At 35.5% G+C, this 18,247-nt stretch overlaps 3 protein-coding genes across 3 annotated transcripts in view; 2 read left to right on the top strand and 1 right to left on the bottom strand.

Annotated features, from left to right (window-relative positions):
- LOC134841434 (uncharacterized) overlaps positions 1-18,247 on the top strand; it is a 325,189-nt gene that overhangs the window by 136,591 nt on the left and 170,351 nt on the right. The window lies entirely within an intron of this gene.
- The window catches only part of LOC134841433 (uncharacterized), a 189,579-nt gene that overhangs the window by 136,594 nt on the left and 34,738 nt on the right, over positions 1-18,247 (top strand). The window lies entirely within an intron of this gene.
- LOC134842483 (octanoyl-[acyl-carrier-protein]:protein N-octanoyltransferase LIPT2, mitochondrial-like) lies at positions 10,936-18,125 on the bottom strand. Its single transcript, XM_063858845.1, has 4 exons — positions 17,788-18,125; positions 17,320-17,512; positions 11,592-11,716; positions 10,936-11,198 (listed from the first exon to the last, which is right to left on the bottom strand). Exons 1-4 carry the CDS (start codon positions 18,094-18,096, stop codon positions 11,103-11,105), a joined length of 723 nt encoding a protein of 240 aa, XP_063714915.1. The 5' UTR covers positions 18,097-18,125; the 3' UTR covers positions 10,936-11,102.

Raw genomic sequence — 18,247 nt, 5'->3', positions numbered from 1 at the left:
GGAAAACTGCAAAAGGTTTTCTTGTTGTTTTTTCATGGTTTTTTAATCTAATTTTTTTTTTTCATTTTCAAAAAGTTTTTCCTTATTCAAGTATCTGTTTGAAAATAAAAATTTTTGGGCTGTTCTTTTTTCCTCAAAAGCTCAAAACCACGAAAGTAATAATTTTGATCAGTATTATCAATTGAGTCAATATCGCCACCACCCCTCCGCCCGCCCCATATTGAACCACCAAGAAACTTTTCCTATTCAGCCCGGCAAAAAAATCTACACAAGCGAGGCTAACTTACAATTTGGTTCAATTTTTCTGTTTTACCTGCTCGTAACTTGGTAGAAAAATAAACTAGAATCTCATTTACTAATAAGTAAATGTTTAAACAGTTTATAAACCTATTTTTTTTTGTGATCGTAGCGTAGCTCTTTTAGTCTTCTGGGGGCATCAATTTAATTGTTGAACTATTTGTTTTTAAAAGTTCTAACTTTTGCTGTCTTAGACTGAACCCATGTTAGTCTTGTTAGTTTTGCAATATTGACAGTCACAGTTTCGGGGTCAAAATAACTATTCTGTGTACGTTTAGTGAGAAAAAAAGGAAGACATAGTGAGGAAAAAGTAACGCAACCAGAGAAATTAAAAACAATGAATGAAAAAACATTTTTGAAATAAAATGCTTACTACTATTTTAGTTTTGCCCCTAGACAGTGATATATATATACCTAGTTTTTATCCTAAAAAATACAAAACTTTTGAGCAATTTAATAAATAACTAAATTTAGGTAGTTTTTGAAAGCTTTTATTGAAAAATTTATTGCAACTTTTGGAAATAAAATTTTTCCGGATCAAAATGTACGACTTTTGTTCATTTGATGTAACGGGCCCACTGTCTGTCATAGTTCAATTTCTTTTTCAGTCTCACTTCATGAGTCGGACAGAAATGTGTTTCTAACATATGTCTTCACACAATGAATGAAACGATTTTATGATCACAAGGTTTCATGGGAATTTAAGAACCCAAGGTTACATAAAAATTGACATATTCCAGGGGACGAGACTTGAAATTTGACTTTGAAATGGCGCCAAGCAAACAGGATCCGATGAATCAAACTTATCCGATAGAGTTTTAAAAATGCCTCATTTATATCTCACAACCGTTCAAAGCTTAAAAAAATTGCTCGGTTTATGTTTTAGCTTCCATTATTATTTTGGAAACCGAAACAAAAACCGAGCAAAAAATTTTAAAATGCTATTTAAAGAACCGATCCTTTTGCATTATTTTCTATAGAACACTTGAAAACTTAAATATTTCGTTCGCGTCAGCTGTTTTTTTTCTGCAGTTGAAACATATGACTGAGAATATAAGTAACGGGGGTAACGGAATATCTGTGCTCGAGTGGTTTTTTTCTTCAGACAAATTTCGACTTTAACAGCAATTTGTTGAGTCTAAGAGCTGTACACGCGTTACCTTCACCATCTCATTGTAGTTTTTGCAAAAAATGCTTTTTTCCACTTTAAACAGCCTGTAACCATCTGCTCACAACTTTTCTAACAAACTCACTGTTCGCAACTGTTACATAATTGTTACAAAACTGTTACATAACAGTCACATGTTGTCGGCTGGCTTATATAGTACCTAGTTCATACTTCGATTCGACTTGATCATGTCTCCGACATTTTTTGTCATTTTTTGGCGTTGCTTAATAAATTTCAGAATGTGACTTGGCAGAGTCAGTGCCGCATCTCAGTCCTTGATTTCTAAACAGAACTGTTTTTATTAAATCAATTGTAGTACTAGCTAAATAAATAATTGAAAAACCAGAGCTGGATTTAATTCAAATTTCGAGTAAACTCTCCAGGGTGATAAATTTTCGTAATCTTGTCCTGTTGAGACGGGGAAAACCATTGATTCATGGTGGGGGTTTCGCCTTGAAGTAAAGGCAAACTGCCAAGAAATGTTGTAAATTGGTTTGTTATTCATAACCCGTTGCACTTGGCCCACAAAAAATTGGAAGAAATGATTTTGCCGAGTAAATTTCAAGGGATTGCTTCTCTAGGTTTGTTCTCCGCTATCTCTTTCTCTTAACGACACCGCAAAGTGGTCCCATGGATAGTGAATTCAGCGTGGCGACGGAGGTTCACTACTATCCACAATCTTGAACTGGTTAAGTGGCAACTAACATGTACTGAATTATGTTACTTGCCCCTTTTTGCAGTGCTCTTACGGCTGTCTCGTCCGCTCGATACAATTGCAACAATTTCCAATCTTAATTAGGTTCAGATAAAATAAGTTCAATTACATAAGGTTCTAAGTGGCCAGAAATAAATCTGATAATCTAATCAAAGTAAAGGGTTCGGAACGTATCAGCACAATGGCCTAATAGTAAATTAAATTCCAGCTAATTTAACTAAATGATTTTTTCTCTCTCGAGAATCCCAATTAATCAGTAACACACTAATTTTACACAACTACTCAGTTCGACCTGCTAAATTTAAAAGTATCTATCCATACCACTATGCCTTTGAGGTAGTTCAACTGATCTCGTTTATTTCAAGAATCACTATTCTCAACTCTGATGAAAGCCGACCATCTTCTAACTTTGCAATTTTTCGTCTACAATGATTGTTCTCTAACTAACTGAGAACCAACTATATTTTGACTCAGTGCCAATTGTTCTGCGTAAGGGTAGGCTGTTTGCTACTCTATATGTTTTTCTATTTGAGTTTTAGTTGTAGTTAGAGTTATATTTGTCCCTAAAAGTCCTGACATTTACTTGAGTACCTCTTAAGTAAGATCCTTAAGGAATTCTTCCCCTGACGACACTAGTCTTAAAGTCGAATTTTATTTTAAAAAAGGTGTGCAAATAATAAGTCCAATTTCGCCTCTAAACCAAGTTATGTTCAATTAACCAGACTTCCAAGGTTTTTGTTTAGTTATCCCGCTAACGTTCTGACATCTCGGGGGTAGAAGAAGACCTTTTTCATGGGTAACTTGCTCATTCCAAGCATTTGAAATACTCAGCTAGACTCTACTCCAACCCCAACCTTCTAGCTTTTAAGGGAATGTAATTTGTTAACTGAGGGTCAAAACGTGTCAAAAAGTCACCTCTGGGGAGCTGAGTAAACATCCATCCATTCAAATTTTTTGAGGGAACTACTCATGATGCCATGCTCCTTTTACCGCCCATTTCCTCTGGGACTACTTTTCTTTAGTCAGGTTGAGTTTCTATTAATAGGTCTTTCGCCAAGCTAAGCTGAACCCAATGTTTGCAGAGTTCACTTTAATTAGCTCCACTACGTCAATGTTACAATTTAAAACCTATTATCCTTTCAACTTCTGCTTCAGCTCCCATTAGATAAATTTCTTCATAAACATAAATTGGTCGAACAATTTTTATTTCCAAAGAGTTGGGGCTGGGATATATGCCATTTTGCGGTGTTACTCTTGAGGTCATCAATGCAAGTTTAAACGTCACCACTGGGTCGTCAAATAAACGTCACCACTGGGTCACCCGAGGTCAATCTTTACATTCGTGTTCAGAGTTTCATGGGAATCTTACCTACCAATTCATATCCATGTTCCATTAAAACTTCCTAAGTTTTCCCATTCCTAAGGTTTTTACCACTTTTCCCGAGGGAGCGCCATTAACAACGGGGGGATTCGCATCACTGGGGGGTCCTTTTTCGGGACTGGGTTTTAAAGTTTATCGCCGCCATAATATCAATATGGCCTAGCTTTTTCTTTGGCTTATAATTCCTATTTCTGTCTAAGGGATAGTTTTTCCTAAGTGCTAATAACTTCCGGTCCAACTGTCAGATTTAACATACGACTTATTTTGCCAATATATATCATATCCCAAAGTTTTGGCTCCCTGCTTTCAGTGGGGGCCGAGAAATGACTTCCGGAAGTCCGAGATGAGGACTATTCACTTAGGGCATTTGTCAGTGCTGTACATCTGATACTTCCTGGTCTTCTTGATTTTTTGTGTTTCTCAATAGGGCCATAAGGAAGGTCGGCCTTGTAATTATCGAAATCCGTTTACTGTGTTGGCGGGAACATGGAAATTTTTTATACCCTATCTTAATACATGGGCAACAGGTGCTTTTCGAGATCTCGTGTAGTTGTTAACTCCAAGTGGACCGACTTCTTGCATGCTTTTTTTTGGGGTTCTGGAGATTAATGACATCAAAGTGTTTCAGATTCAATCTCTCCGTTTTTGGGCGTCCCTAAATTTTTACATAGCCTATCTTAATACGTGGGCAACAGTTAGAAAGTTTCCTAAAACGAGATTTTATTATTGTAAAAATATTTGAAACAACCAGCTTTTTTTCGGTTCACTTGATGAATTAACAATGGATCAACTGTGTTAACTTGTTAATAATCGAATGTCAAAGCAACTGCAATCAAAAAGTCGTTAAGGTGAAACAAATAATCTGTATGCCAATTCGAAACAGCAAATATTTTTGCTTTAAGTTGAAACATTATTTGCAATGAAAAATCGCCAGATAAAAGAGATATAAATACAATCTACTCCTTTTGAAAAAAAAGTTTGTGCTATAATACTTTGCTTCACTAGTGTAATTATTGTGAGGTTGTTTCAAACGAAAATTTTTATCGGTTCATTTGATCAATTAAAAAATGCATCAATTGTGTTAATTTATTACCCTCGAATGTCACAGCACATGCTATCAAAAAGCTGTTAAGGTGCATCACCATTATTGGGCTGCCGCACCAATGTTTGCGACTTAGGTTGGAAAACGAGAAGATTCGTACTAACACACTAGCTTCGCAAGTGTAAAAGTTGCCAATTTTCCATTGCTACTAGCAAAATAATTGAGAACTTGATTCTTCTGAAAAAGAATGTCCTTAATGCAAGCGGCCTCAAAGTTGAGAGAAATAGGATAAAACAAGCTGGTCGAGCCGTGGGATGCATCGGATATAAATGTAATTTGCTACATTAATATAAAGACTTAAAATTCGTTTTTTTTTGAAAGCATCGATAATTAAGTTAAGACTTGAACTTTGTTTAAAGTTTGATTGTCCTTATTCGTTCAGTTTAGGCTACTAATCACTCGACTGGGCCATTAAACTATTGTAGCGTACAATTCTGAACCTTTATAATTTATGACTGTCGGTTTTGATTGTTTTTTGGTTCAGATCTTTCATCACACCTCACAGAAAAAACGTCACTAAATTTAAAAATATGTATTTATAGTACATTTTAAGACTATGGTCGGGATATTCAGTGCTGATTGCACAGTTAACGGCTATCTTTATTGGATTTTGCAAATTGTAAATTGATTCAGTTGCTTTAACTTTTCTTCATTAAATCAATTGTTCAGTTTTTAGTTTTGCAAGAATTAGACCGCTTTTGATATCTAATATTGAAAGCTATCATTTAAATGAATAATCAGTGTTCAACCATAAATGATACCTCAAGGATTGTTCTTGTTTAACAATCTCTGTTTTAAATAATCAAACATTCTTTAAAGTCAAAGCGGCGGTTCTCAACCCATACACATAAAATTGAAGGGCAAAAGGGAGCTTAAGAGATGCAGCAAAAAGTTTCCGTTTTTGAAACTGTTTTAAGTAACCTTTCTAACATACCATCTCTCTCTAGTAAAAGCCCATTAATTATGTACGCGTTTTAACCTGATCAATTTAGCACTTGCACAATTTAGCACTCAAACCCAGTGCTTCCTGTGATTGGATTGTTTGGTCTGGTTATCGCCTAATTTTTCAGTTCTTCTTGTGGGAATTCCATGAGAAGTCTCCGGATGTCACACCTGAAAAATTCATTTGCGGCCCTGCTAAAATGTATGAATTAGGTTGAAAAAAAAATCGAACCTTAGAAGTTGCTTATAATGACGGTTGATCAGTTTTTAAGTCAAAATACCAGGCTTGCGGAGATTTCGTTCTGTACTGATCAGTATGAGGAATTTCTTGAGTAATACTTAGAAGAAATTTGTTCATTAGGTTTTGAAAATCCAAACTTTGCAATCATCATTACTGCCATATTTAATGTAAAAATTGGCTCACATTCTTATAATAAAAATTAAAATTTGGAGTAAATTGGAGTAATTAAGCATTTACAATTATCTTAAAAACGCATTATCTGTGTTCAATAACCTCAAAAATCTGAATTCAGTGCATTATTTTAGGATGTTTAACAAAACAGTTTTTTTTTCACATTTAAGCTGTAACGTACATCGCAGTAGTTAAAAATCGTTTCTTATATTTTCCAGTTTGAGTTCAGTGTTTATTTTACCAAGATCAAAATACGCGCCAATTTTGAATAACAGTACCCCTGTGACTGCTGGAATCATTTTAGATTCTGAGACTCTGTTTTTTCAAAAATTCAGAACTTGATTTTAAAAATTGTGTGGTTTCACGGTAGACTCAGAGGTATTTATCAGGATACTCTCGGAGAGTACTCTAAAATTTGAAGTTCACTTTGCTATAATGAGGCATTGTCAGGGTACTCTCCGGGGTTGCGTACTTTCAGGAAGTTTATACCTGGAACCAATAAAACTGCTCAACGCAGTTCCTTTGCTAGATATGACGTTTTTTTAAATTGAAATTGTCAATTTATGGTGAGGCGAATCAGGTAATTGTCAGCAATTGCAGATGTGGTATACATCCTAATACTATTTCTCAAATTGTTTGAGGTCTTGATTTGGACGTTTTTTTTATCTTATTTATTTCTTAACTAACTTTTGAACCAAGAAAAAAACCTTATGTTTTCAAATTAATTACGCTAGATTAATCCATTGATCATAAGATATCAGTACAGGCTAATTAAAAGAAAGAACTAAGCTCAACAAGAATCTCATTTATGAATTTAGAAATTTTGCCAAGGAAGTTGTTAAATAAAAAATGCAGTTGTATGCTATCGGCCATTTCATTGTTGTTTCAAAATACAAAATTTCAAACCCAGTAGTTCCGTTGGATTGACTTTTCAGTTTTAAAAAATTTTTCAAGCTGAAAATTTATCACCTCATTTTTTGAAGACACCAAGTTGAAAATATAACGAATAAACAAATATTTTAAAAAAATTTCCATTTTTTACCACGGTCAATTTGGAGGAAAAGCGTCCCAGTGAAATTGCCAGCAACAGTTGTAATGAGAAAGTTTTTTGCGCGTTAAGAAAGCCAAAAAAATTGGGTTAACTAACGTTGATTCGAAAACAAGAAAAATCTCAAGTATTCCTTCAAATTGTTTCCGAAGATGCGCGTAAAACTGTTATTCAACAACGGAAGCAACTTTGGAGATTAAAAAATTTTCAGACCAAAATCAGGTAGGTCGACAATAATTAGAGATACAATAAACTAATTTTTGTAAGCCGAAAATTTTCCGAAAAAGCTTGTCCAGATTCCTAAACTATAGTGAGTGTGTTTCAAAATCATTTGCTACTATTAAGCGTTGTGACGTTCATTAAACAAAATGAGCAATAAAAAATATCAACCAAAACGTATGCAGTAATTTTCGAACAAAGTTACTTTTGTGGAAAGAATAAAACAACCAAATAATTTATCGAAATATATTTAGGTTAGTTTTTTATTGGGTCGATAGCGTCGGTATTTTAAGTTTTTTAAAGTAGATAGCTTAAGGTGAACTAATTTCGAAAGGAAAACCAGACATTAAAATCGATTTAAAAAATTGAGGCAAAACTAGCCGACTGCAATAAAGCCGACAACTAAGAAGCTGAAAAGCATTCGAAAATATAACAAAATAAGCAGGAAAACAAATCTGGTTACGAAAGTATGCTTAACTTTGAATCAACGCAGAGACTAAGCTGCGGTTCGCAAACATTTGCAAGAACACGATCAAAAAGCAGCTCTATCAATTGAAAAAAAAAGTAGAAACAAGCTTCGAATTAGCAAAAACTCGGCTACGTGTAGGATTCGAATCTGCGACCAACTGGAATCGAGAGATTGTGAGTCTCACGCCCAGCCCTCTTGCCCACGAATACTTAACAACTGGTAAACACTAGTCTTAAATGAAGCAGCTACATATGCTAACTAACTGCCAAAGCATTGCAACAAAAATGGCACGAAACATAAATACTCTCAATTTTGCAAGTAATAAATTGGAGTATAACAAACTGAAGGTATCAACACTAACTTTGCATCTAACAAATCGCCAATCATAAAGCCATTTTTAATATAAATTATGCATTTCAAAAAACTGAGATATTTTAAGCTAGAACATTTCTGAAATTGACTTTTCATTGTAGTTTCAAACAAATCATTTTTTTTCTGGTTCATTTGATGAAACAAAATGCATCAACTGTGGTCATCAACTTTTTACTATTCGATTGTCAAAGCACATGCTACGAAAACACTGTAGCGCTTCCCCAAAAGTGGCACAAATATTTGAAACTTAGGCAAAAATAAATTGTTTGCACAAATACACTCACTTTGCAAGTGTGAAGAATTTTAAAAAACCTAATTGGCAACAGGCTTAATCGAAACTTGCAAAATAATATCATTTAAAATCATTAACCAAAAATTAAAAATTCAACAAAAAGCAAACACTACCAAGTTTAACAAGATTTGAATTACAAAAGAAGCTTGAAAACAATCTGAAAAAGCAGCTATTCAATAAGTATCAAGGCAAAACTTATTTATCAAACTGACTGATATACTTCTAAATAATTAAACGAGCAGATATTAACTTAATGTTACTTACCAATGCAGATAGTTGCATCACTTGAATCTGGTTCGTATCTAAATTTACAAGCACACGTGAACGATCCCACCTAATTGGTAGTCTGCATTCAAATGGCAATTGTCAGTACCGCGAGTACACTCATCATCTAAATGAAAGATTTTTTGATAAATTCTTATCAGTTTGACAAAAATAGATCAATCGATAAAACTTTGATTCAGCTGGGAAACCTAATACTTTCTTCATTAGAAGTCGATTATAAAAAATCTCCAAAATCGTTAAAAGTCTTCACTACGTTTATCGACTCTGTACACAGAGGCGAAACTGCGCTTGGCAAACACTTGCGAGATCACGACCAAAAATCAGCTCTATCAAGTTGATGAATAAAAGTGGAATTAAACCTCGATTTAGCAAAAACTCGGCTACGTGTAAGATTCAAATCTGCCACCTACTGCATTCAAGAGAATTTTAGTCTCACGCACTATCCCCTTAGCCATCCAAGCTTAACAACTGAGAACAATAGTCACAAATAAAGCAGCTACATATGCTAAAAAAAAATTGGCAATGCGATTCAGCACCAAATACAGACTCAATTTTGCAATTAATATTTTGTAATAAAACAAGCTGAAGGCATCCACACTAACTGTGCATGTAACAAACTTCAATGCATAAAGCAACATTATGTACAAATTCAAGTTTCTGAAATCGAGTTTTTACACATGCGAAGCATTGCAAGAACACGACCAAAAATCAACTCTATCAAGTGACATATAGGAAAAAGTAGAAATACGCCTCGAAAATTTAAAAACTAGATGCTAAGCGAAAACTCGAATTAGCAAAAATCTTCCGACCTAGCAAATTTGAGTCTCACGCACTAACCATTCAGCCACGGATGCTTAAAATTCGCGAAAACTAGTCACCAATAACGCAGCTACACATGCTTATCAATTGTCATTTCGATGCAGCAAAAGTAGCACTAATAACAAAAAGGTTGATTTTGCATGTAGTAAATTGCAAATTATAAAACCACATAATGCATTAAATTTTCATTTCAAAAAATTGCGAAACATATTGAGTTAGAAAGTTTCCGAAATCGAGATTTTATTACTGTTATGTTGTTTGAATTAAATCGCTTTTTTGGTTTGTTTGATGAATTAACAAAGAAACAACTGTGATAACTTGTTAATAATTGAATGTCAAAGCTCATGCAATCAAAAAGTCGTTGAGGTGAAACAAATAAGCTGTCATGCCATATCGATAAAGCAAGTATTTTTGCTTAAAGTCGAAACATTATTTGCGATGAAAAATTGCCAGATAAAAGAGATATAAAAAGAAAGTTCGTGCTATAACACTTTTCTTCACAAGTGTAATTATTGTGATGTTGTTTCAAACGAAAATTTTTATCGGTTCATTTGATCAATTAAAAATGCATCAACTGTGTTAATTTATTACTATTCGAATGTCAAAGCACAAGCTATCAAAAAGTTGTTAAGGTGCCTCACCATTATTGGGCTGCCGCACCAATATTTGCGACTTAGGTTGGAAAAAGAGAAGATTCATACTGATACACTAGCTTCGCAAGTGTAAAAATCGCCAATTTTCCTTTGCTATTCTTTCATCACGCTACACAGGAAAAAACGTCACCAAATTTAAAAAATATGTATTTTTTGGTACTTTTTAAGACAATGGTCGGGATATTCAGTGCTGATTGCACAGTTAACGGCCATCTTTATTGGATTTTGCAAATTGTAAAGTGATTCAGTTGTTTCAACTTTTCGTCATTAAATCAATTGTTCAGTTTTTAGTTTTGCAAGAATTAGACCGCTTTTGATATCTAATATTGAAAGCTATCATTTAAATGAATAATCAGTTTTCAACCACAAATGATACCTCAAGGATGGTTCTTGTTTAATAATCTGTTTTAAATTATCAAACCACCTTTAAAGTCAAAGTGGCGGCCTCAAAATGTCAAAGCACATGCTATCAAAAAGCTGTTAAGGTGCCTCACCATTATTGGGCTGCCGCACCAATATTTGCGAATTAGGTTGGAAAAAGAGAAGGTTCGTACTAATACACTAGCTTCACAAGTGTAAAAATCGCAACTTTCCATTGCTACTAGCAAAATAATTGAGACCTTGATTCTTCTGAAAAGAATGTACTTGATGCAAGCGGCCTCAAAATCCAGAAAAATAGCATAAAACAAGCTGGTCGAGCCGTCGGATGCATCACACTCAATCCTGCTGAAAAAAAGCTTCTAGTGGGGTCTAGTACCCAATTGTATTACACTTGCTGATTGAAAGGATAATAAATTGCAGATAAAAACATCGAATATGGGTATATATAAATACAATCAGCTAGTTCTTTTGAGTTTTACTCAAGTCCATTTCGATGTAGTTTATTCTTTTCTCTCGGCGGTGATTCTTTTTAGGATTCACAGGGTGTTCATGTTGTGAACTGTGACACCTTGAACGATTTCACGAATTCTTCGATGAAGATGGGCAGTGCATCTGCTACAACCAGTGAGGTTTCATTCAACTCCTGTAACAAAAAAATTAATATAGTTTAAAAATTCGGACACTTATTCCAATATATCAATCTGCAAATATCCTTTTGAATCAAAACCATTACGAAAAATTAAATCTGCGACAAGAAATCAGCGAATACTTTCAAATTGTGCGCCTACAATTGTTGAAAATTGAACGGCTTCAGGTATGCTAAACTCGATGTTTGCATGGTTTTGTGATTAGTTAGGGATTCGATCAAAAATTATCAGACAGAGAGCGAAAGAATTTTTACCTTTAACTCGGTTCGAATGCTGTAAGTGGGGGCTATTTCAGGCGCAAAAGAAGTGCCCTTCCCAATTTTTCTCACTCCCTACTTTTTCAAAAACAAATAGTGTTTTGTGGCAATTTTTTGAGCTTTGACATTGACCTGTGAGATGGAGGTGACGTCACAGTCTTCTAATCCACAGGGCACTACATGTGAGAACCAGTTGAGGTCAGTGTTCACATTGAGAGCCAGGCCATGAGTGGTCACTCCATCAGATACATTCACACCTAGAAACAGACAGACATACAAACACTGATAATTGAAAAAGAATTAGTCTGAAGAAAAATATCCGAAAAAACTAAATAGGTTATTTTTGTGCAGACTGCAATTTTTATAAAATAACTATATGTAGGATATCACCGTAAATTTCTGACGTAAGATGGCAATTACACACTGTTAATGCCCTAATTTAACCGTTTATGCCCTAATTTTAACTTTCTCAAAACATGCGTTAAATGAATCAATTTGGGCTGGGCTCAAAATTAATATCTGAAAAATCTGTCCATCTCCCTCTTAACTGATTCTCCTCTAGATTGAACGGTTGATCCCATGAAGGTCTCAACTTAATCAGGCGGAGTCGCGATTATCTGAATACAGCTGGTGAGCCGATAAAGACAACTGAGAATGAACTGATTGCTACTATTCATTCAATTTATTGACATGAGAACGGGCGTGGCTTTTATATAATAATATAATTTAATACGAAAAGATTTAGGGCACTAATCCAGGGGTTTGGTAAGAACCCTTTTAATGACATGTTCTAAGAATTTTTTAATAGTTCAGTTTTCTCGTTTCATTGCATCTCTTTCGAAAGAAAGCTTTGTATACTTGAAGAAGTTTTGTTTTCCGGTGTTGATCGTATAGGATATCTTCTCTAAAGTAGTCGTTGAAAACGTTGGACCAATGGCATGCACAGATCAAATCGGAATCACATTTTTTTTTCAGTCTCGTGGGAGTAACTGTACAGTAGCAGGCTCATTGATTTCGTGTTTCTCCAAGTTCAGAGATTGAGACGTAATCAGTCCAATTGACGAAAATTTTACCGTTGATAACTTTGCTGAATGAGAATCAGGTGCAGTTTCTGGTATAAGAAAAATAAAATAGCAATTTCTAGAAGCTTCTCTTGGTATTTGGATGCAAATATCCAGGTTAAAGCTTTTCTTTGCACACCTCAATGATTTGGCATCCATAAATCTGAACCGTAGCTGATGATATGTGCCACGTAGCAGCTGTATGCATTCTTCCGGATGACAAAGACGGTCCTGGCTACAATTCGTTTAACAGTGCAAAGGGTATTTGACGGCTTTTTCGGCTCTCTTCTTTACATGAGCTGTCCACGAAGTATTCAGACACTGGAACTTCTAAGTGTTTAATTACTTCAGCTCTTGCGAATGTGTATTTGGAAAGTGACACACTTCGGGGGCCTTTGAAGGCAAAAAATTCAATTTTCGTTGAATTCATTGACATGAAATTGTTGGTGCACCGTCTATATATTCTTGTCACGTCAATATTGATTGTATTGGGTTTGTTGTCAATTTTTTTGAAATCACCCGTACAGCCAAAGTTAGGTGAGATGATGCTGTCGAGTCAGTCGTTTATGTACACCTGGAAAAAAGGAGCCCTAAGCGATCTCTGTGGTTTTCTGCTTAACACAGATAGTGCACATGATGTTTTCATTGATTCTGACCGTTTGCCATCGGTCTTCAAAGCAATTCCACATCACTTATCAGCACTATAACACTTATTTTCCATTTAAGTGGAAAAGCTGCTTTTTTGGCGATTAGGTTGAAAACCATGTGCAGAGACTTTGGTATCGATTCGGCTAGATTTTTGAGGAAAGCATTGCTGATATTGTCGACACCTTTAACCGTGTTTATACTCATATTAGGGATTGCAGTTTGTATTTCATTCGAGAAAGTTAATGCATTCAAACTTTCGCTCCGAATGGTAGGGTTCATTCGGGATTCGTAGTCGATTTCCGAGAAGACGGATTGAAAGCAGTGATTAAATAGCTCAGCTTTTCCCAGATAGGTTTTTCTGGCTGAAGGTATTTTTCCGATGGAAAGCATTTTGCCTTTGATATAGATTTAAGATGCTTCTATAAATCCGAGAACTTGCTTTCCTTGTACATTTTTGTTTCGTGAATGCACCGACCATTTTGCAGTGGTATTATTAAATTTTTATTTAAGTTTTTAAGCTTGGTTTAGATTTGGATCTATTTTCCTTTTGACGTTGAGTTTCTTTATCAGGTTTGAGGATTCACTCCCAGGCAATGACGCCAGGGTAGTGCGGCGCTTTATTTTTATGAAGAATCTTTTGAAGTATTTCACATAGTTAATCCTACCAGCGGTTAACTACTAACGACATTGCTTTTGCAGTTCGGGATGAAATGGTCGTCAATTTTGTGTTATTTGATTTTGCGAAGTAGTTTTTTTTTAGCTTTGGAAGAGATTTTATATTGTTTCTGTTGAAAATCTATGCTCTTCATTTGGTTTTCGACAACTACATTGAGAGTTATTTGCGGCTAAAATATAGCAATCAATTGCAAATGAATCCAACAAAAATAGCGAGATTGATATTATAATTGATGTCAGTTCCAATTTAAGTTGGTGAGCGACTTGCAATAAGTTTAAATTTCATTTAAGTAAAAAAAACCGTAGCAATCAAATAGCTGCAAAAGTGATATTATATATAAAAGAAAAACGAAATACAGATGCGAAGCGGAGCTTTGCACCGCGATACAATACAGACATAAAACAAGCCGAAAAAAAAACTTAAATGTTAAAAAAATAAGTGAACCATAATTTTCGTATGTCTCGATAAAAAACAAGGGGCCCACCTAAAGCTGGAGGTACGTGTTTGATATTGAATGAATTTGCTATGCTGATGCGGCACAAGAAATGTGATTAAAAAATGTACTTTGCACAAAATGGGTAAAATGAGAAGAGTGAAAGTTTTGAGATAATCAATTTTCCCAAGGAGATAACATTTCTCATACAAAAAACAAGGGAGTAGAAGCTTCTGCAGCAACAACTATCGCAACTAGTTGTTACAATTTAAAATTGATGATTTGATTTGAAACAATAGGGCATAGCTGCTTATGCACAAGGAATTTAATCAAATCTGTAATTTCGATTGAACCTAAAATCTTAGATCTGAGAGGGTAGTTCTTGAGAAAAATTAAAAACTTCAAAAAAAAAAGGTCAAAAATTTGACTTTTCTGGGGGCCATAACTTTGGGCGTCAGAAAAATTTGGAAAGAGTTGCATAAGCAACCGAGCTTTCCACAACCCGTTCTTTGAATTGAACTCGAAATTTCAGATATGGCAGGGTAGTTTTTGAGATTATTCAAAAAGTTTGAAAAACGGTCAAAAATCAAAAAGTTGACTTTTCCGGGGGCGATAACTTTTGCGAAAAAATTCTCTGTGAGTGGCCGCTAATGCAAGGGAGTTTCCCCACGACCCGCTATCTCGATTGAACGCACAATATCAGGTTTGAGAGGTTAGTTTCCGAGAAAGCGAAAAAAAAAAAAAATATGGGTCAAATATTCCCCCGGATTTTTTCGGAGACTGTAGACAGAGGGGTGAAAGAGACTCCGGGAGTAAAAGGTGTGAAAGAGACACCAGCGGAGTATACAGGCACACAGAGGAGTAGGCGGTCTTTCAATTGATACCTCTTTTTTGAAAATCAGTGGAAGTTTCTGAGAAAAACTATGTTTTTTCCAACAAATTTGGAAATTTTTTTCCATAATGAAATACAGCCAACTTGAAACGTGCAGAAGAGAGTGTTAAAATTGTGTTTCTCTCTAAACGACCCCAAAATAAGGTCAATAAACCGACAAAAAAATAGGCCAAAATAATTCGGGCCGAGTAATTTTTTTATCGAAACAAAAAAATCATAGAAAATACGAAGTCAAGGTAATAGAAATTACAAATTCTAGGAGTAAATCAAACACTAAAAAGAGCAGCATTGAAGAAAAACGCGCAAAACGAATAAAAACGATTCCAAGATGTCACAACTAAGCGAAAAAAACACACCTGACAATAGTTGGCCATCCTAGGCATATATATTCGTTACCTCGAGGCTAAGTTGGCCGGGAACGCATAGAAGAGTGAGATCATTATGAACCAAGATACAAGTGATTCTGTTACACAAGTTGTTAACCTGAAAGAAGTCGATATTCCAATTTTATAACGCTTGCTGATCGCAAGCGTAAGCAAGGAAACAAAAAACAACTTCTTTGAAAAAACTTCAATTTTTAATGGATTTAACCCAATTTGAGACAACTAGATCAACAGAAAAAAAATTATTTCACTGGAAAACCTGAACATTAAAATCCAATTTCGAAACTAGAAATCAATCACGTTTTTTGTGACTTTTACACTTTCACTGTTCAATAGCGGAGTTTGCCTTCCTTTTTCCCGAAGAAAAAAGATCAAAAAAATCACCAAGACATATATAAGAGTCTTTACTACGTTCATTGCTCTTAAACTTTACAAAACCAAATGAAATGAAGTGAAAATTCACAGGAGAGTAGTTTCGAACAGAAAACAAGGTCACAACGTCCTTTGTTGTAAGGATACCTGTAGCAGTGTGACCTTGTTCCAAGGCTAACAGTCTTAAACAATTTCACTCCCCTTCCATCAACTTCCTATATAGACACAGACACGTGGGTGGTCTTATCAAGGGACCAATGCAGATAAAACTAGAGCTTCAGCTAGCTAAATAAGCTCACCCAATCCGCATATCTTCCTCCGCGTCTGCAAGCGTAAGCAAGGAAACAAAAAAATTTGTTTGAAAAAACGTCTATTTTTAATGAATTTAAACCAATTTGAGACAACTAGATCAACAGAAAAAAATTATTTCGCTGGAAAACCTGAACATTAAAATCCACTTTCGAAACTAGAAATAAATCACGTTTTTTGTGACTTTTACACTTTCACTGTTCAATAGCGGAGTTTGCCTTCCTTTTTCCCGAAGAAAAAAGATCAAAAAAATCACCAAGACATATATAAGAGTCTTTACTACGTTCATTGCTCCTAAACTTTACAAGACCAAATAAAATGAAAGTTCACAGGAGAGTAGTTTCGAACTCAAAACAAGGTCACAACGTCCTTTGTTGTAAGGATACCTGTAGCAGTGTGACCTTGTTCCAAGGCTAACAGTCTTAAGCAATTTCACTCCCCTTCCATCAACTTCCTATATAGACACAGACACGTGGGTGGTCTTATCAAGGGACCAATGCAGATAAAACTAGAGCTTCAGCTAGCTAAATAAGCTCACCCAATCCGCATATCTTCCTCTGCGTCTGCAAGCGTAAGCAAGGAAACAAAAAAACTTGTTTGAAAAAACGTCAATTTTTAATGAATTTAAACCAATTTGAGACAACTAGATCAACAGAAAAAAATTATTTCGCTGGAAAACCTGAACATTAAAATCCACTTTCGAAACTAGAAATAAATCACGTTTTTTGTGACTTTTACACTTTCGCTGCTCAATAGCGGAGTTGGGCTTCCTTTTTCCCGAAGAAAAAAGATCAAAAAAATCACCAAGACATACATAAGAGTCTTTACTACTTTCATTGCTCTTAAACTTTACAAGACCAAATGAAATGAAAATTCACAGGAGAGTAGTTTCGAACAGAAAACAAGGTCACAACGTCCTTTGTTGTAAGGATACCTGTAGCAGTGTGACCTTGTTCCAAGGCTAACAGTCTTAAACAATTTCACTCCCCTTCCATCAACTTCCTCTCTAGACACACACACGTGGGTGGTCTTATCAAGGGACCATTGCAGATAAAACTAGAGCTTCAGCTAGCTAAATGAGCTCACCCAATGCGCATATCTTCCTCTGCGTCTGCACGCCTTTTTCAATTCCACCTCCTTTGGTGCGCCCTTTGAGCCAAACGCCTGTGTATTTAGACTCATTGAGGAGATAAGTGTCATGCAGTCCGAATCTGTCGCACACTCGCATCACTAACTGCTCCAGTCTGTTCACATACTCCTTCACTGTTATTCCTCTCTTCTGCAAAAGTAATTAATGGTTAAAGATAGGCAAGTCTCATCGATGCTTTCAACTTTATGTATGTATGTATTATGGATTCACCCTGTGGGCCCAGGATTACTCCTTTAACCAAGATGAGTTTAGCTGTTCGAAAGTTCGTTGTAATTTGTTTCTAAGTGTCTCCATATCCCCAAAATATCAAAGCGTATCCCGAGTATTTCTCAACCACAATTTTGAAGACAGTTGCATTGGAGCAGAAACAAGTAACCCTGCTACTCCAAATGCAATCTCATTACCTTAATATCAATAATAGGGTATGCTACCAGCTGCCCGGGACCGTGAAAGGTAATTAGACCTCCGCGATCTGTTTTGAAAAATTGAGCTCCCAACTTCCGCAGCCTCATTTCCTCGCTCTTAGAGTAAAACGAGGATCTCTTCCCAATTGTGTAGACAGGTGGGTCGTGCTGGCAAGTAATTAGGCATTCACTTGGGCTGTGTGATTCGGGCGTTCCTCGAGCTTCGAGAACCGATTTCTTAACTTGGTACTGTAGTTCTAAACCTGCCCTGTAGTTCACGCGACCCAAATTCAGCTGTCTCAACTTCATGTTTGAGAAAACAAAACAAAAAACATTGTCATCTACAACACGGCGACAAAATAAACAACTTGATCAGAAGGTCAAAAGTATCATAGTAACCGAGGTTACAGTCAGGAGTCCCTTCTTCACGTATTCCAGTCAAAATCCTTGGAATTTTCTA

Source organism: Symsagittifera roscoffensis, chromosome 3, assembly GCF_963678635.1.
Source record: "Symsagittifera roscoffensis chromosome 3, txSymRosc1.1, whole genome shotgun sequence".
NCBI lineage: Eukaryota > Metazoa > Xenacoelomorpha > Acoela > Convolutidae > Symsagittifera > Symsagittifera roscoffensis.
Note: the sequence above shows the minus strand (reverse complement) of the source record. Positions and strands in the feature narration are given on the sequence as shown.